The 19,336-nt window shown below is 50.9% G+C and overlaps 1 protein-coding gene across 7 annotated transcripts; it reads left to right on the top strand.

The window, feature by feature from the left end:
• The first annotated feature begins 8 nt into the window (after nucleotides 1-8).
• Nucleotides 9-19,330, top strand: SMARCC2 (SWI/SNF related BAF chromatin remodeling complex subunit C2). Of its 7 annotated transcripts, none has more exons than XM_070370380.1 (30): nucleotides 9-168; nucleotides 2,191-2,310; nucleotides 2,937-3,022; nucleotides 3,481-3,562; nucleotides 3,663-3,755; nucleotides 4,352-4,421; nucleotides 4,652-4,721; nucleotides 5,449-5,524; nucleotides 5,694-5,825; nucleotides 5,929-6,044; nucleotides 7,294-7,418; nucleotides 8,625-8,684; nucleotides 8,842-8,879; nucleotides 9,143-9,273; nucleotides 9,556-9,627; nucleotides 11,411-11,524; nucleotides 11,940-12,093; nucleotides 12,755-12,847; nucleotides 13,079-13,195; nucleotides 13,286-13,348; nucleotides 13,692-13,950; nucleotides 14,189-14,350; nucleotides 14,619-14,683; nucleotides 14,913-15,048; nucleotides 15,123-15,289; nucleotides 15,964-16,098; nucleotides 17,115-17,496; nucleotides 17,827-17,910; nucleotides 18,184-18,249; nucleotides 18,801-19,330. In XM_070370380.1, exons 1-30 carry the CDS (start codon nucleotides 58-60, stop codon nucleotides 18,875-18,877), a joined length of 3,456 nt encoding a protein of 1,151 aa, XP_070226481.1. In that variant the 5' UTR covers nucleotides 9-57; the 3' UTR covers nucleotides 18,878-19,330. The 7 variants fall into 7 exon arrangements, with proteins under 7 accessions (XP_070226481.1, XP_070226480.1, XP_070226476.1 ...); XM_070370379.1 differs by having other exon boundaries at nucleotides 13,076-13,195; XM_070370375.1 differs by having other exon boundaries at nucleotides 17,827-18,249.
• Nucleotides 19,331-19,336: the final 6 nt, after the last annotated feature.

The following is a 19,336-nucleotide window of genomic DNA, read 5'->3' as shown; positions in this document are numbered from 1 at the left end:
AGGAGGCGGGAGCTGAGCTGAGCGGGGCGGGCGGCGGCGGGGCCCGAGCCCGAGAAGATGGCGGTGCGGAAGAAGGACGGCGGCCCCAACGTGAAGTACTACGAGGCCGCGGACACCGTGACCCAGTTCGACAACGTGCGGCTGTGGCTCGGCAAGAACTACAAGAAGGTACGCGGGCAGGGCCGCGCGGGGGCCGGGGGCGGGACAAAGGGACCGAGGCCCCGCGGCTCCCCCCACCCCCAGCCCCTGCCCACCCTCCCGCGGCCCGCGGCCCCTCCCCCGCGGCCCCCGGAGCGGCCCCAGCGCGCCCTCCGCCGCCCCGCGCCCCTCCCCCAGACTCTTTTAACAACCACCCCCCTCACCCCCGCCTCTGGTTCCAGCCCCCGCCCCCAGTACTGCGCCCTCTGCCCCTTGTTTTTCTCCACTGGCCCGGCGGGTCCCGGTGCCAGCTGCCCACCCTCCATAAGCCATCGCCTTCCGGGCTTTTCCGGGAGAGACGGTCGGGGGTGGACGGGTGCCGAATGTACCCCACACACACACCCGAGCGTGCCCGCCACGGTGCCCGCCAGAGCTCCCCACGGAGCCAGGTACCAGCAGGGCTGAGGCCTCGCCGGTGCTTTGTGTATGTTCAGAGAAAGATGATGAAAGCCGGAGGATAAACAGCCCCAGAGCAGGCCCTCGATTGCTCACCAGCCTGAAAAAGGCCCCCGCCCCGGGATCACCTGTCTACCGCCCGCCCCCCATCTCCGTACAAGGGATAACAGAACCTCTTTGGGAGTCAGGGTATAGGAGTTCCTGGGCAGCTACCCCTTCTAAAACCATTGCTCAACTTCACAATGAAATCACCCCACCACCTGGCCTTGCATTGCCTTGGGTTTGGGGTTCAGAGACTAGGATGCAGTTTGTGTCTGGAGTCCCCCATCCCATAACAGGAGATAATAAGGTAGTGAACAAAGGGTTCAAACCTTACCTGTCTTATACCAGACCTCTTCCTGGTGATGTCTTTGTCTTTAGGCCTGGTTGAAAGGAACATCTCTGTGTAGGGCTTTTCTCTGGAGTCTCTTTTCTCTGCGTCTCTTCCTTCTCATTGCCCCCAATAAGAGGTTCTCAGACTTTCCTTCAGCTCCCCAGTTCTTCCTGCTCAGCCCTGCAACCTGTCAGAAGTGTGATGGGCCGGTGGAGAACGCCCCTCTGATCCTGGTTATGAGTCTGGCTCTGTTCTCAGAGGTCTCTCTGGGTTTCAGAGCTTGACCAACAGCTGCTGGGTCTGTGGCTTGTCTCTACACCAGCGTGAGGCTCTGGCTCCCAGGCATCTACCTTTGACCTTTTGGACAGGAGATCAGTCTAGGGGCTTAGTGTCTGGCCCTGGGGGGGTTGACAGCCTGTGACCTAGTTCAGCTGTCAAGCTCTTAGCTCTTTGTCATTTATCTTTTCTTTCAAGGATCTCTTTACACCTCCCACCAAAAGGTGCACTTTTTTCTATGGTCGGGGTTGAGGAAGGGGATCAAAAGGTAAAGTTAGCCTCTTCGCACAGTTTTACATGAGAACTGAAGGCTAGGATGCTAGGTCGCATAATATGGAAATATTTAAGAAGGCCCAGGCTTGCCTGCGTTCAATACAATTTCCTCAAGAAGGGTAGATACTGGCTTGCTATTTCCCACCTGGCTGGGCAGTAGCTGTCTTTTTTCCCTTCTAGGAGGGCATGTGAAGACATGCGCCCTATATTGCTTCTTTGCACCTTTCTTATCAGGCTGTATTATAGGGGGAATCTTGACCTTCCACACCATTACTCAAAGAAGTAGACTGCTGTCTCCCTTAGAGCATTCCAGATGTTGCTTCTGTGACCTGATCCCTATGAATCTTCACAGTTTTACAACTCGGTGCCATTGGCTAAAGATTGGGATCCTGCAACTCCATTTTTAGGGTGTAGTTGAGGGAGAGTAGGAAGCTGCCTATACCGCCAGCACCCAAGACTGGTACTGGTAGTAGGCAGCTGCTGAATGTCATCTTCTTGGTGAGGGGCACCTCAGGGCTTCCTTCTGCCATTTTCTTTCTAAGAGATTAGGCATGTGGGGGAAGAAGACACTATTTCTATCCCAGATGCTTCCAGAGCTCCTGGGGAAGAAATAAGGGAGACGGTGGAAAATTGATTTGGGGTCTGTTTTTCTCTCCTTTTCCCTGTTTCCCCAGTATATACAAGCCGAACCACCCACCAACAAGTCCCTGTCTAGCCTGGTTGTACAGTTGCTACAATTTCAGGAAGAAGTTTTTGGCAAACATGTCAGCAATGCACCGCTCACTAAACTGCCGGTGAGTGCGAAAAAGCAAGGGGGCAAATCTGAGAAGGAGTTGTCTTTTGTGTTTTTATAAATCTTCTAGTTTTTGAGGTTTGGGTGACTTCCTACCATCCCTTTCCCTGGTTGGGGTGTTACTGGCTTGGCAGAGCCCTCAGTTTACCATCCCCTTTGTCCTAGTAATAGTTCTTGCAACAGGTTATCTCAGAGTATCGAAACTCAGTCATGAAACTAATGGCATGGTGAAAACATGTGAGATTTGGATTTGCACACTCTTGTGTTCAAATCCTGGCTCTGCCAGTTGGTGTCTCTGTCATCTTGGACAAGCCATTTATGCCTTTTGAGTCTTGGTTCCTTTATCTCTCGATGGGATTAATATACCTACCTTGTAGGTATAACCTGTAATGATTAACGAGGTAACCCAGTAAAGGGAATCCAGCAAGGGACAGAGTGGGGCTTTGTGAATATTGGTTTCTTTCTCTCCCCTCTTCTAGGCTACAAGATAGAATGGCACAGAGGTTAAAGAATTCCAGCTTTGAGAGGGAGATCAGTTCAGCATAAGATTTTGTGAAAGGATTGTTAAATCATAAGAGAATTTAGGATGTAACTGTCACATACTTCTTCCCTGTCTCAATTTTGTAGATCAAATGTTTCCTAGATTTCAAAGCAGGAGGCTCCCTGTGCCACATACTTGCAGCTGCCTACAAATTCAAGAGTGACCAGGGATGGTGAGATGCCTTTTCTTCTCTCTGTACTTCTTACATTTAGTTTAAAGGAAATCCCCCTTTATGATTCCCTGGGGTCTTTGTGGGGTGGGAGAGGGTAGACATTCTTGCAAGTCTTTTATTTTGCTAGATCAGCAGACCTGACCTGCTAGGTCAGAAAAGTGGCTGGGAGTCAGAGCCAAGAGTCTCTAAGAATGAGTGAATATGAGTATGTGTGTCAGTGTGTGTATTATAGAGGAAAAGGGATTCTTAGGTTGACATCTCAAGCCTTTCTTTGTCCTTTCAGACTAAGTACAAAGTGATTTGTGAAGTTGAGATCAGTGAACCCCAGATCCCAGGCGATTTTGGCACAGCTGAAGGCAAAATTGCCTCCTAATCTCCCATGTTAAAATAATCATATATGCTAACCTCGTCCCCAGACTTGAACTATACCACTCACTAGATTATTGCTTCTTTATAAGGCGGCGTTACGATTTCCAGAATCCATCACGCATGGACCGCAATGTGGAAATGTTCATGACCATTGAGAAGTCCTTGGTGCAGGTAATAGTCAAGAACTCCCCCACTTATCTCCCTTCCCTGGATGAGAATCCCAAACACCCCTTCCCTGTAATCTCATCCCACTTATTTCTTCTCCCCACAGAATAATTGCCTGTCTCGACCTAACATTTTTCTGTGCCCAGAAATTGAACCCAAACTGCTAGGGAAATTAAAAGACATTATCAAGAGACATCAGGTGAGTGGGTGGGTCAGGAGAGGTTTTAGAAACTCCATGACTCTTTTTCTGATGTTTTGCATACAATAAGCAGCCCCACGGTAGCCCTACCTATTTGGAAGAATATTAGAATTAAAGCTTTAAGCCTCTGTTTCTGTTTCTCCCATTCCCATTCTTGGCAGGTTTAGATCACTGTTCCTAGAGACTGCATAGGCCTGAGGGGAAAAGCATCTATTCCCCTGAGCTAGAGATTGCCTGATTTGAGATCAATGAGATCTTTGCTCTCTGGAACTCTGTAATAACAAGCAGCTGTCATTGGGACATACAGGGACATAAACTTGACTGTTCATTTCCCATGTGTAACAGATTATCTATTCAGAGGTTTATCTGTAGCAATTTAAAATTCTTTGATTTTTCGCCATTATTAGCAAAGTCCCAGCCGTTTCTCTCTGCCACTCAGCCGATGTGTATTTAGAGAATGCAAACCAACTTTCTTACCATTCTGATACCATATGATTATGAAGGCAGATCTGTGGTTAAATCTTACTTTGGTTTATTTACATTCATGACTAATTCAAAGAGGACCACACTTCCCTGCTTCTCTTTATGTCATCCAGGGAACGGTCACTGAGGATAAGAACAGTGCCTCCCACGTTGTGTATCCCGTTCCAGGGAACCTGGAGGAAGGTGAGACCTGGGTTTTCTTGGTCACTGCAGTGGATGGCTTGGACTGGGAGATGGAGGACCACTCAATAGCTGTGCAGTGCCTGGGCTCCTCCCTCCTTAGAACCCTGAATCTTCTTACCACCCTTGTTCGTATTCCCAAGTGCCCTGCTGCAGCAGGTGTTGTATACAGAGTTCTTTTGTATATATACCCTTTTAGCTCATGTCTCACCCTGCTCTGTCTCTGTCCTCAGAGGAATGGGTACGGCCAGTCATGAAGAGAGACAAGCAGGTTCTTCTGCACTGGGGCTACTATCCTGACAGGTGAGAATGGGATCTGGGGACAAGTTTAAGTACAAGAGCCAGACTGAAAAGCCCTAGAACATCTAGTAAAGCAAGAAGGCACTTTTTGAGGGTTGTTTTTCGCTCTGTTAGTTTGTTCTCCCACCTGTTATGGGAACCCTCTTGTCTGTCCTGTGGGAAGTTTGGGCTTACTGGACAAAGCTTAGGCCAAAAGGATTGGGGCTTTGTGTGTGAGATGGTTATCCTAGTATGAGTTTTGGTAAGTAAACATTAGAAATAATCTAAACATCTAACAGTGGGGAAATGTTTCAGCAAATTTATGCATCTAGTCAGTGGGCTATTTTACTTTATTTAAAGTGATAGAAATACCATACATAATTTATAAGTAGGTATTGCAAAAAGTAGGGTGTAAAATGACATGTAGTATCATTGCCATTATGTAAAAACAAAATAATAGGGGAAAAAATTGTAGAAAAAAGTTACTGGAGAAAACATATATTGAATGTCACAGTGCTTGTGTTAGGATGATTTCTTTATATTTTTGAAACGTTTTATAATCATTTTTATTACTATATAGTGAAAAGAATCCCAATATTAATTGGAAAAAACAATCATACCCAACAAACCATACAAAAATTAACCCAACAACCCGATATTTTTTGTAAATGGAAAAAGTAAAAGGTTTGCCCTTTATTTTTCCACAACTCTATCCCATTGATTGTGCTTCACGCTCAATTTCCCATGGCAGTTATGACACATGGATCCCAGCCAGTGAAATTGAAGCGTCTGTGGAAGACGCTCCAACTCCTGAGAAACCTAGGAAGGTGAGCTTTCCTTGTCCGCCCTCCCTCCCCCAAGAAGAATACTGGGGCCAGACCGCTCTTGGAGGTGAACAGAGAGGCTCCTGGGCCCTTGGGTTCCTCTGTTAAGGGTCCCCAGACAGAACGAAGGCTTCCAGGCCTCTCCCCAGGACAGTCTGCCTTTGTACTTCAGGTTCATGCAAAATGGATTCTGGACACAGACACCTTCAATGAGTGGATGAATGAGGAAGACTACGAAGTAAATGATGACAAAAACCCTGTCTCCCGCCGAAAGAAGATTTCAGCCAAGACGCTGACAGATGAGGTGAAAACTCTTTTTCGTTTCTCCTGAGCCCTTAGTACAAGTCTCAGAACAATCTTCGCTGGAGATTGTTGGCTGACATCTGCCCCAATTCTTCAACGGGCAGGTGAACAGCCCAGATTCAGACCGACGGGACAAGAAGGGGGGGAACTATAAGAAGAGGAAGCGCTCCCCCTCACCTTCACCAACCCCAGAAGCCAAGAAGAAGAATGCTAAGAAAGGGTAGGCCAGCCCCTAACCGGCCCCTGCCTTCACTGCTCTGTCCATTCCCTGGTTAAGGAAGGAAGGACTAATCCCCTCCCATAACTACCAGGCGCTGGCCTACAAGGGAAGAGGAGATCTTTAGCTATCCAGTGTCTACTTCCGGTCTTGGCCACTCAAAGAGAGCTTAATCTGCAGATGAAAGGTCTTCGCCTCTTCCACTTACTTTGTAGTGATCAGTTTCTTCTTTGCTCAGTTCTGCTGTCGGGTTTTCTCTCCCTTTTTTCTTCCTTGCAGTTGTTTTTCTTAATTAATTTATTTTTGGCTGCATCTGGTCTTGGTTGCAGTGCTCGAGGTTGCTCAAGATCTTCCTTGCAGCTCGTGGGCTCTCTAGTTACGGCACACGAGCTCTAGGGCATTCAGGCTTAGTATTTGTGGCATGGGCTTAGTTGCCCTGCCACATGTGGGATCTTAGTTCCTGGAGCAGGGATCGAGCCCACTTCCCTGCATTGGAAGGTGGATTCTTAACCACTGGACCACCAGGGAAGTCCCTTCCTTGCAGTTTTATTGCAGTGTAGCTGACATACAGCCCTGTAGAAGTTTAAGGAATACATCATGATTTGGTTTACGTACATTGTGAAGTGATTATCAAAGTGCATTTGGTAAACGTCTTTTGTCTCATGTAGATAGTAAATTAAAGAAATAGAAAAATAAGTAAAAAAATTCTTTTTCCTTGTTCTGAGAACCCTCAGGATTTACTCTCTTTTTAATTTTTTTATTTTTTTATTTTTTTCGCTGTGTTGGGTCTTCATTGTTGCATGGGCTTTTTTCTAGTTGTGACCAGCAGGAGCTACTCTGAATTGTGATGAGCACGCTTCTCACTGAGGTGGCTTCTCTTGTTGCAGAGCATGGACTCTAGAGCACAGAGACTTCAGTAGTTGAGGCTCCCAGGCTCTAGAGCACAGGCTTAGTAGTTGTGTTGCAGGAGTTTAGTTGCTCCGTGTCATGTGGGATCTTCCCGGCCCAAGGATTAAACCCGTGTCTCCTGCATTGGCAGGTGGATTCTTAAACCATTGGACCAGCAGGGAAGCCCAGGATTTACTCTGCTAACAACTGTCGTGTGCACCATACACAGTGTTACTTACGTTTATCACATGGTACCTCACAGTCCCTTTGGGAGTTTTTCTTGCTTCCTTTCTATTGAACTCACCTTCCAGGCATTCCTTGTCCAAGGATGCCTGGATTCACTTTCACTCTCTTTCCTCTGCAGTCCTTCAACACCTTACACCAAGTCAAAGCGAGGCCACAGAGAGGAGGAGCAAGAAGACCTGACAAAGGACATGGATGAACCCTCACCGGTCCCCAATGTGGAAGAGGTGACATTGCCCAAGACAGGTATGGGCCAGGCCCAGCTCCAGGTATAGAGACTCTTACCCTTCACCTTAGCTGATTATTGAAGTCATTGTCATCACCACAGACAGTCCTCTAACTTCATTTCCATGTCTGAGTTGTGGACCATGCTGTCTCCAAACTTTTTTTTATTACCACCTGATAGCTCAGTTGGTAAAGAATCTGCCTGCAATGCAGGAGACCCTGGTTTGATTCCTGGGTCGGGAAGATCCACTGGCGAAGGGATAGGCTACCCTCTCCAGTATTTTTGGGCTTCCCTGTGGCTCAGCTGGTAAAGAATCCACCTGCAATGCAACAGACCTTGGTTCAGTCCCTGGGTTGGGAAGATTCCCCTGGAGAAGGGAAAGGCTATCCAGTCTAGTATTCTGGCCTAGAGAATTTCATGGACTACAGTCCATGGGGTTGAAAAGAGTCAGACATGACTGAGCAACTTTCACTTTCAATGTCAGTAAGATACACTTGAGCACAAATTATACACATGTAGTGTTCACCACTACTTTTAGGAACATTATAAAACACATACGTTATGTAAAATTAGGAAAATGTAGAGGATAAGATTAAAAAATAGAGGTTCTCATATTCTCGGCCTATATTCCAGTGAACCCCCTTTTGCATCCCCACTTTGGAGACTACTGTTCTGCAGTACTGCTTTATGTCTGTATTCCACAGACATCCAGGAGTGGGTTTCAGGAGTAGGGTGGGAAGGCCACTGAGAGAGGAGTTCCAGCTTTCACCCCTTCTTCCATCAGAGCAGCTCTCCTCTCTGTGTTTTCTCGGGTGAGCTTCTGTGTATGAATTCAGTGGAGGAAAATGTCCTCTGCTTTCAAAAATGTTTAAGATCCAGCCACTCCTCTACAGAATGATTTGGTCAGACTGTGTCAGTCCAGAAGAAACTTATAGACTTCTAGATGGAGATAAGGGGCAATTAAAGACAAGAGTGATTGATGAATGTTCGTAGAGTAGAAGATGCTTCTTTATAAGAAAAAGGTTGAGTAAAATGAATCTTTGATGGGGGAAGGGGAAAAAGTTTCAAGCTCTAGAATGATTGTGACTGGAGCAAGCTATTACATTTTGTAATCAGATGGAGCAAGCTTTGGGAGAAAGTGAGCTCTCTGGAACTGTTCACAGTGAAGAGGCGAGGGCTTGATTTAGACAGAACCTGTCTGTTAAAATGACTCTCTCCCCTGGCAGTCAACACTAAGAAGGACTCGGAGTCAGCCCCAGTCAAAGGAGGCACCATGACTGACCTGGGTAAGATGGGGCGCTCGGGGCAAGGCAATCAGAGCCTAGAGGCGGGGGCGGGAGGCCGACCCCTGCCCCTGGCCTGCCAGGGCCTTTCCAAAAGTGCACTTGTTCTCCGGACCCTCAGGCAGCACCAACCTTCTATCTTGCTGTCTCTCTCTTTCAGATGAACAAGAGGACGAAAGCATGGAGACCACGGGCAAGGTAGAGCCAGTTTAGAGGGCCCCTACCTCTCCCTGTGATTCTGCCCTGTGCTTTCACCCAGAACTTTCCAGTGCCCAGACTCTTCCCACCCTAGAACTCATTCTCACTGTTGCTCAAAACTCTGAGCCTTTTGAATCCCAGGGCCCATAACTGTTCTGTTCCATCCCATCTTTAGTGCCCACATTCCCAGGGTAGGGGAGAAGCAGAGGGTTGCTAAGGGCTAAACGAGAATGCTGAGAGTCCAGCAGCCTCCATACTCATAGGATGAGGACGAGAGCAGCACGGGCAACAAGGGGGAGCAGACCAAGAACCCAGACCTGCATGAGGACAACGTGACTGAGCAGACCCACCACATCATCATCCCGAGCTATGCTGCCTGGTTTGACTACAACAGGTATCGATCCTCCAGCTCCTCACTAAAGCGTTATTTTCCTGGACCATGGGTCAGCATATTCCGTCTCCCACCTCCAAATAAGTTCCCTCTTCCTCAGCCAGCAAACCTGGGGTACAGTTCAGCTGTAGGGGAGCTCCTGGTCTAGTTCTCAGACCCAGGCCTCCCGTTCCTTCTTGCTGCCCCTTCTTCCAGACGTTTCCTCTCTTTGGGGTCCCATCTCTCATCTTTGGGGTCCCATCTCTCCACTTGAGCCTTCTCATTGCACCCTGGCTTCTCTTGCAGTGTTCACGCCATCGAACGGAGGGCTCTCCCTGAGTTCTTCAATGGCAAGAACAAGTCCAAGACTCCAGAAATGTAAGCTACTCTAGCTCGTGGTTCTCTTCCTCCTGTCCCCATTGGCTCCTCCTGATCCAATTGGGCAGACACTTCTTGAGCTCCCTACATGAGCCAGGCACTGTGCTAGGCTCACAGAGACATGCTGTCTGCCCACAGGCAGCTCCAGCCCAGCACTGTGACCACTGCCCTCTGGGATCTGCTGGGGGCTGTGTGAAACTTGCTCTTCTGTTCAAAACAAGTATCTGCTTCCCCCTGCGCTCAGCTGTGTTTCCTCCCTCTGTTTCTTTTAACAGGGTTTAGAGTTTTCCATCCATACTTACCTATGCTGTCTAAAATGCAAATATCTCCAGCATAAGTAATCTCTTTGGCTAAAGTGTAACTGACTATTACTGATCCCATAGAGTAGGTTTTGACAGAAAAAAAATGGGAAGAGGAACTATTAAGACCCAGTCTGTGAATTAAAGGATAGAGAGATGTGTTTTGTAAAGTCTGGGCCTGGGGCTCAGACATCTTCCTGTCCTTCGAGGCTCCTCCTCAGACCAAACCTGCCTGGCTTTAGTTTGGTGATTTTCTGTGGTTAGGAGTGTTCCAGGATAGATATGGGTGGGCAGGTGGGAGCTAGTGCTGAGCCCAGGCACCCTGAGGACTAAACTCATTGGCTTCCCAGCTATTCCTCAGCTCCCCATCTCCCTGCTCCGGGGTCCCTTTCCCTTCCACCATGTTTCTTTCCCCACGGCCTGGTATGGTTCTCTTCTCCTTCTCTTGCTGGGGAAAGCAGTGTATGAAGAAGCCTTGCTCTCTCCAGAGGCAGTAGTGACAGATGACATGAGTTCAACTTGATCTGCAGGCAGAGTTAGAACTAGAACTCTTTACGCTTTGCACTCTGGGTGTAAAATACCAGATGATATATGTATTGAGTGCCTTTTATTTCCCAGGCATTACCCTAAGTATCCTACATACCTTGACTAATTTAATCTTCACATCAGCTTTAGCTGTAGGTCTTATTATCTTCAATTTACTGACAAGGAAACTGAGGCGTGGAGGGCGTCAGTCACTTGCTTAAAGTTACACAGCTCGTGAGTAATAAAGCTGGGGTCTGAGTCCTGTAGTCTGCCTCATGTTCTCAAACTTTACGTTACGCCACACAATAGCTGCCATTTTTGGAGCTTGTACAGCGTGCCCAGCGCTATTCTGTATCTCTACAGACCTTTCTATTCTCAACAGACACTTCATTTTACAGTTAAGGTAACTAAGTTTCCAAAATTTAAGGCCATCATAGTAGAACTAGGATTTGAACTTAGTTCAAATCCTAGTTTTGATTTTCCACCTTCAAAACATGTATTCTTAAGGCTATGCCCTGCTAACTAGGTGGAGGCACCCCTAAGGACTTCCCTTTAACATCTGCCTTTGGAATTAAGAGCACTTTCTCTTTTTGATTTCTTTCCCAAATGTTGGATGAGGGAGTGCCCTGTTAGCCTAATGGTTAGGATTCTGGGTTTTCACTGCCAGGGCCTGGGTTCAGTTCCTGGTCAGGGAACTGACATCCTGCAAGCCATGTGGAATGGCCAAAAAAAAAAAAAGTTGGATGAAACATCCCCAAGCACACACAGCCAAGGAGATAACTCATTTAACGAAAAATCCCGTCAAGGGCCTGAACCCCTCAGGTCTAGCACACAGGAGACCCGCAGTGTGTACTGAGTTGGATGAGGCATTCTTCTCTGTCACACATGAAGGTTGTTCTTCTCTTAGCAATTTTCCCTACCCCTCAGCCCTCTCAGCGTTCATATCTCTCTCTTTTAAGCTACCTGGCCTATCGGAACTTCATGATTGATACTTACCGGCTGAACCCCCAGGAGTATCTCACGTCCACTGCCTGTCGCAGGAACCTGGCGGGTGATGTCTGTGCCATCATGAGGTGGGTCTGCAGCTGAGGGGTGGCAGATGCCCAAGGACAATGCTTACAGATGCCTCTTGGCTGAAGTAGAGAGGCTGCTGGCAAGGAGCATAGGGGATGAGCAGGAAAGACACTGCTAGAGAAAGGCCAAGTTCAGGCTTGGGTCAGGGTGACTTAGGGGGTGGCAGGGCGCTCTCTGCAGTGTGGCGGGAGGAAGAAGGAGCACGTCTGTAGTGAAGGAGCCTATCTGGTGAGAGATGCAGGAAGCTGATGGGTGGATATGGAGAGAGGCCCTGGTGCAGGTGGAGACTTGGCTGTCTCTGGTGTGTAGGAGCTGGGAGGAGGCCGTATTTCCTAGGGGGTAGAAGGAGCAGAGAAGAGGGTGCCCCCAGCCCTCTCCTCGTGTGTGACCCAGTCTCTGCCTCTCTCCTCACAGGGTCCATGCCTTCCTAGAACAGTGGGGTCTCATTAACTACCAGGTGGATGCCGAGAGTCGACCAACTCCCATGGGGCCTCCGCCCACCTCTCACTTCCACGTCTTGGCGGACACACCATCCGGGCTGGTGCCGCTGCAGCCCAAGACCCCGCAGGTAGAGTGAGGGGCTGCGGGGACGGGGTGGAACTGGGCAAACTGGGGCTTCTTTGGACTTTTCTTTTTCTGGTTTTTTAGGGTAATGTTTCAGGAGTGTTTGAGGCTTCTTCCTTTTCCATGGGATGCAGAGGGCCACAGGAATCACTCCCATGTATTTAGCACCCTCTCTCAGCCTTTGTACCTAAGACTGCAAGGACTTGCTGAGGGAGAAGAGATCCTTGTTATCCTCGGGGAGCAGACAGGCTAATGCAGGGGATGGAGCAGATAGAGAAAAATGGCTTACAATTCAGTTGCATGAGATTTTTTAACCTTGTCACATTTCCAGCATTTTTTTCATATTTGCTTCATTATTTTTATCACTTCCATTTTTTTCCATTTCCATTTCATACATTACAAAAATTGTTATGTGGCTTGCCCAGGGTCAGACATGTAGGATTAGAACCTACTTGTCCAGCTCCTAAGAGAACCTATAAAGATACACGTGAATACAAATGGATATCATGCCAATTCCAGATCTAATTAATCATTCAGGGAATATGGAACTGTGGCATGAGTGCCCCCCGAGCTTCGGGCTGCCCAGCATTTGGTCTTGAGGCCTCCAGGGCCTCAGCCTGGTCATTTTGTGCCCAGCCTGCATGACACCAAGCTCTGTCCCCCAGGGCCGCCAGGTTGATGCTGATACCAAGGCTGGGCGAAAGGGCAAAGAGCTGGATGACCTGGTGCCAGAGACGGCTAAGGGCAAGCCAGAGCTGGTAGGTGGGGTGTAGACCCCGCTGGGCTGCTTCTTTGCCCCTTTATTGGGGGGCCCCTGCCCGGGAAGAAGAGCCATGAGAGCAGAGGAGCTACAGCAGTGAGGAAGTCCACGCAGGGGTGTCCCTGGCTGTGGGAAGGGAGCCCCTTCTGTCTGTCCTCTATCTCTGTCTGCCCCTGGCTCCTGGCAGTCACTCGGAGTCACCTCTCTCTTTCCCTTCCACAAATAGCAGAACTCTGCTTCCCAGCAAATGCTCAACTTCCCTGACAAAGGCAAGGAGAAACCGACAGACATGCAGAACTTTGGGCTGCGCACAGACATGTACACGAAGAAGAACGTCCCCTCCAAGGTACAGGGCCGCGGGCACCTGGGGTTGGTGCTCCTTTGCTCCTCAAGGCTGCAGGCTCTTCCCGCTGACCCACCCGTGTTTCCCCTGCAGAGCAAAGCTGCAGCCAGTGCCACTCGAGAGTGGACAGAACAGGAGACCCTGCTGCTCCTGGAGGTAACCTGGGCCAGGGAAGGACAGTCCTGTGAAAGGGAAGTGGCCACGGTGCCGGCCACACTTGGGAGTGGGGAGGGCGTGATCTTGCCCTGTCTTTCTCCTTCCCAGCTCCTATCGCATACTCCCCCAGGGGCCAGCTGCCAGGCAGGGACTGAGACCATTTTGTCAGCCCCTTGTCCTTTCCAAGTGCTACTTGGAGATTCCCCTTGGGCCTGGCAGAGTATATAAATATCACAACTCGGAGAGCTCTGAAGCAGCTCTGCTTAGCAGGGTGGGGGATGCTCACCTTTGAGGGAGGTGGTTACTGGAGTAAGTGAGGTTGTGTCTCCACCACCACCACCAGGCACTGGAAATGTACAAAGATGACTGGAACAAAGTGTCAGAGCACGTGGGAAGCCGCACACAGGATGAATGCATCTTGCATTTTCTCCGGCTTCCCATCGAAGACCCGTACCTGGAGGACTCAGAGGCCTCCCTGGGCCCCCTGGCCTACCAGCCTATCCCCTTCAGCCAGTCAGGCAACCCTGTGATGAGCACCGTTGCCTTCCTGGCCTCTGTCGTCGACCCTCGAGTGGCCTCAGCTGCTGCGAAGTCAGCCCTAGGTAACGCGCAGGGCTCCCAGCCCTCTTGGTTTGCATTTGAAAGGCTGGGTACTCTGACCGTGCAACCCCCTCAAGTTCACTGCCCTACTGGCCTTGTCTGCGGCTGGCATCAGCCCAGGCAATGGTCCAGCTCCACGCAGGCGGAAATGAAGAGCCGGGCTTGTGAGGGAGCTCTCACAGAGAGTGCCAGAACTGCCTACCTGCCTGCTCCCAGCCTCCCCCTCTCTGGGTCTTACAGAAGAGTTCTCCAAAATGAAGGAAGAGGTACCCACAGCTTTGGTGGAGGCCCACGTTAGGAAAGTGGAAGAAGCCGCCAAAGTGACAGGCAAGGCAGACCCAGCCTTTGGTCTGGAAAGCAGTGGCATCGCAGGGACCACCTCTGATGAGCCGGAGAGGATCGGTAAGGCCTGCCGTGTTCCCCAATTCCTCCCTTTTTACCAGCAGCCTCAGCCGCCTGGCCTCCCCACACCATCCCTGCCTCCACCCGACCTCAGAGCATGAGACGAATGGGGTGAGTTGGTGGGGTGTTCATTTTCCTCAGGGCTTTACGTTAGGTACCGTGGCTCCCCACTAGTCCTGTCAGTAAGATCTTGGCTAGAAGGGGCAGTTGGAAGAGTGTTGTAGACCAACTGTCAGACATTTCCTGTTTCCTCTTCCCCTGGACCCAGAGGAGAGTGGGACTGACGAAGCGCGGGCAGAGGGCCAGGCCACAGAGGATAAGAAGGAACCCAAGGTACAGCGGGATTGACATGGGCTGGGAAGGCAGAGGGGTCCAGCGTGGACCGGGGAAGGGGAGCTGGCTCCACTTAGCTTGGGCAGGTGAGGGCTGTGCTTGGATGGGGCTGCGTCCTGGATCCAGGCCCCCTCCCGAGTAAGAGGTGTAAACTCAGCTCCTGGTCTGGGCCCTCTGTGTGCGAACCAGCACCCTGACACTCCCCTTTTTCCTTTCTCTGGGACTCCAGGAACCTCGAGAAGGAGTTGGGACTGTGGAGGAAGAAGCAAAGGAGAAGACCAGTGAGGCACCCAAGAAGGACGATGAGAAAGGGAAGGATGGCGATAGCGAGAAGGAGTCAGAAAAGAGTGATGGAGACCCGACAGGTGAGCCTCACATGGTGCTTGGGGTTCAGAAAGGAAGCCAGGCTCTAGGGCTCACGACCCTTTTCCTGGCCCAGCGGATCCTGAGAAGGAGAAGGAGCCCAAGGAAGGGCAGGAGGAGGTGCTGAAAGAAGTGGTGGAGTCGGAGGGGGAAAGGAAGACGAAGGTGGAGCGTGACATTGGCGAGGGCAACCTCTCCACCGCCGCCGCCGCCGCCCTGGCTGCTGCCGCTGTGAAGGCCAAGGTAAGGCCTCAGACCCAGGGAAGGAGGTGCTGCTCCTCATCACACAGCACCTGGAGGAAAGCCTGCCTTGTCATCCTTACACAATGCTGGCCTGCCTCCTGTCCCCTTTGGATCCTAAGAGGGACACTTGGTCATCTCTTCTCTTATCTTTTTTAAGCCTTTATCATTAGGCCTGTTTTTTTTTTTTTGTAAAACATTTAATTTATTTATTTGGCTGCACTGGGTCTTCGTTGCAGCATGTGGGCTTCTCTCGTTGCAGAGCACAGGCTCTAGAGCGAGAGGGCTTCAGTAATTGCAGCTCATGGGCTCTGGTTATGGCAGTTGGGGCATGTGGGCTTAGTTGCCCCATGACCTACGGGATCTTAACTCCCTGACCAAGGATCGAACCCACTTTCTCTGCATTGGAAGGTGGATTCTTAACCACCAGACCACCAGGGAAGTCCCGATTGGGCCTGTTTTCACCCTCTCAATTATTTGACCTCTTCTTATCCTTTGATATCCTCTCTTTTTTCATGTTCTTTAAAAAATACCACTCATGCCTGTGCTACTTTCTGGGTTGTGACCACAGCAAGTTCTGTCTTAAAGCCTGTCAGCCCCCACACCACCCTTCTCTGTTGCCCAACATCTTCAGCTGGGTCCTCCCACTGATGGCCACCCCACCCCTCCTTCCTTAGCACTTGGCTGCTGTTGAGGAGAGGAAGATCAAATCGCTGGTGGCCCTGCTGGTGGAGACCCAGATGAAAAAGTTGGAAATCAAACTCCGGCACTTTGAGGAGCTAGAGACGATCATGGACCGGGAGCGAGAAGCAGTGAGTCGAGTGCCCTGGGGGTTGGCGGGGCCCCATCTTGGCACTGGGCTGGGCCGCAGTTTAGGGCGAGGGGAGCAGTACAGAGAACCTGAGGCTGATGGCATCACAGTGGAGCAGACTAGCCCAGACCAGGGAAGGAGGAGCCAGCCTGGGCGGTTAGGGACAAGTGACCCACAGGTACAGCCTAGAGACTGAGGTCCCACAGAATGTCAGCCCCAGGGTCAAGTTCTTATTGGTTCTTTGCTGCATCTCCAGGTCCTTGAAGGGTGCTTAGTCCATGGTAGACTTGCTGTGGAGTGACTGTTGAGTGATTGAACAGGTTTAAGGCATGATGAGAGGGTAAGGGCTTCAGATCCAGGGGTTAAAGTTGGAAAGGAAATAGGATGGACATGGTGTCGAATCTTTTTGATTCTTAGAAGATATAAAAGAAGTAGAAGACAAGGACTCTGATCCTGAACTCCTCAATTGAAGATATCATATATCCAATATGGAGACAGCAAAGTTGGCTAATGCTTCAAGTATCTGACAAATGAAAATTAAGAGATTTCCAATCAAGTATAAAAGCCCTGAGTGAGAGCAGAATAGAGGCCAAAGCTCAGAGGCTAGTGAGATGATTTGGGAGGGCTTCCTAGGAATTGTGAGTTTTTCTTCAGTTTTGAAGGAGGGAAAGAACATGATTTGACTAGAGGAACTTGGTTGGGGGTGGGTGGTCAGTTTCCAGATGAAAGTAATGACAAATTCAAAGCTTTGGAGCTGAAAATGAACAAGGGCTGCCACCAGATTAAGTCTACTTGTCCACTGCAGTGAGAAGCCATGCAGGCAGCCAGAAGACCTGGTGGGGGGAACTGGAGAGGGGAGGGGAGGCGAGAACAGCAGAAGCCAAGCACAAGGCTGAGGTTTGGTGTGGGGATCACCAGAATGGGAGGCTGGGCTTGTCAGAAGACAAAGCAGGGGGCAAGGTGTGTGCCTTTGGGGTTTCCTGCCCCCGGGTGACAGCTCTCCATTGGCCCTGGCAGCTGGAGTACCAGAGGCAGCAGCTCTTGGCCGACAGACAAGCCTTCCACATGGAGCAGCTGAAGTACGCAGAGATGCGGGCCCGGCAGCAGCACTTCCAGCAGATGCACCAACAGCAGCAGCAGCCACCACCAGCCCTGCCCCCGGGCTCCCAGCCTATCCCACCACCAGGCGCTGCTGGGCCACCCACTGTCCATGGCTTGGCCATGGCTCCAGCCTCTGTGGCCCCGGCTCCTGCGGGCAGTGGGGCCCCTCCTGGAAGCTTGGGGCCCTCCGAACAGCTTGGGCAGGCAGGGTCAACTGTGGGGCCACAGCAGCAGCCACCAGCTGGCGCCCCCCAGCCTGGGGCCGTCCCACCAGGGGTACCCCCCCCTGGACCCCATGGTGAGTGATGGCTTCTGGAACTCTGGCTGAGTGGAGGGTTCCGGGGGCACGTTCCAGTTCCCCTCAGAGGCAGTGTGTGATAGGACTGGAGATAAGGATTGACCTCAGTTTCTACAGATCCTCCTTCACCATGGCTATTCCCTAAGTCAGCAGGGCTCCCTCCCCAGAGCCAGATTTTTGGAATTTTGTTCCAAGGATTTATCACTCAGTTCTAGTATCAGGAAAAGGGAAGGTGGCCTAGGAGTGACTGGGTTATCCTCACTGTGAGAGTGAGTTGGTGAGTGAGATTGTATGCCTCCAACCTTCTCCATCTCTCCTCTTCATTCCCAGGCCCCTCACCGTTCCCCAACCAACAAACTCCTCCCTCAATGATGCCAGGGGCAGTGCCAGGCAGCGGGCACCCAGGCGTGGCGGGTAATGCTCCTTTGGGTTTGCCTTTTGGCATGCCGCCTCCCCCTCCTGCTCCATCCATCATCCCATTTGGTAGCCTAGCCGACTCCATCAGTATTAACCTCCCCCCTCCTCCTAACCTGCATGGGCATCACCACCATCTCCCGTTTGCCCCGGCCACTCTCCCCCCACCTAACCTGCCTGTGTCCATGGCGAACCCTCTACATCCTAACCTGCCGGCGACCACCACCATGCCATCTTCTTTGCCTCTTGGGCCGGGGCTCGGATCCGCCGCAGCCCAGAGCCCTGCCATTGTGGCAGCTGTTCAGGGCAACCTCCTGCCCAGTGCCAGCCCACTGCCAGGTGAGAAGGGTCCTGGAGGGGGCAAGGGGCGGGAGAGGGCTCCACGGGGTGGACTGGAGGGCAGGTGGGCGAGGGGCTCGGGTACTATGGCTTCCAGGATCGTTTTTTTGAACGCTGTGGTAAAATTAGAATACAGGAGGGAAGGGCCTCTCTGGCTGTCCTCCACCATTCCCCAGCCTGGCAGCTGCCCCCTGGGATGACGCTGGGGCCTTTCACTGGTGGGTCACGGAGGAGTCCTGTGACACAGAGCATCTCAGTTGTAAACTGGAAAACGGCTACTTGTTTGCATGATGATTGCCGTCCCATTTGCTTGTTCCCATCACGCTCAAGTGCCCCATTTAGAGAGTTCCCTGGGGGGCAGGAGGACAGTTGGGGTGTAGCAGTTTTCCCAGCGTGTGGTGGGAGAGAACTCTGGGAAAAGGAAGTTGTCCATGGGGGTGCTGTCTCATCTCCCGTCCATTGCATGCCATGCCCGGTTGCGTATCTGGTGGCCTGGGTCTGGAACCTCTCCCCTGCTCAACTCAGCTGACGCAGCTTTCTTCTCTCCACAGACCCAGGCACCCCCCTGCCTCCAGACCCCACGGCCCCGAGCCCAGGCACAGTCACCCCCGTGCCACCCCCACAGTGAGGAGCCAGCCCGACATCTCTCTCCCTCCTCACCCCCAACGGAGATCAAGGTTCCAGGAACAGCCCCGTCCCCACCACTGGGACCCTTCCCCAGCCTGGAGAGTTCATCACTACGTAAGGAAAGTCCTCCTGCCCCTCCAAAGCCCCCACCGTGCCTGTCAGGGGCAGGCATTTTTACATTGGATGATTCAAGGACTTCTGTGGAAAAATGTTTCTAATGTCTGGGAGAGAAGATAGGATGGGGACACTGCCCTCAAAGGAAGGGCTGGGCGAAGGTGTTTCTACAAGGTCCTAATTAACCACTGTTAAGGGTACATCCCCACAAAACTACTGCATTTTTTATGGATTGAAAAAAAAAAAGCCCTTTAAAAGGAAGTAGAGATTTTAAAAAGCCCTCCAACCAGTGAGAAAAATCCAAGTTTTACATTTTTTGGAGGAGGAGGTGAGTTTTAGGAAAGGG

Source organism: Bos mutus, chromosome 5 (assembly GCF_027580195.1).
Source record: "Bos mutus isolate GX-2022 chromosome 5, NWIPB_WYAK_1.1, whole genome shotgun sequence".
NCBI lineage: Eukaryota > Metazoa > Chordata > Mammalia > Artiodactyla > Bovidae > Bos > Bos mutus.
This window is presented reverse-complemented; position numbering and strand designations above follow the sequence as displayed.

Excerpts from the sequence above, each read along its gene's own strand:
- SMARCC2 (XM_070370374.1), top strand. The coding sequence starts at position 58 with ATGGCGGTGCGGAAGAAGGACGGCGGCCCCAACGTGAAGTACTACGAG. Across the intron at positions 169-2,190 it reads TCGGCAAGAACTACAAGAAG|TATATACAAGCCGAACCACC; the intron begins GTACGCGGGCAG and ends CTGTTTCCCCAG. Across the intron at positions 4,722-5,448 it reads TGGGGCTACTATCCTGACAG|TTATGACACATGGATCCCAG; the intron begins GTGAGAATGGGA and ends TTCCCATGGCAG.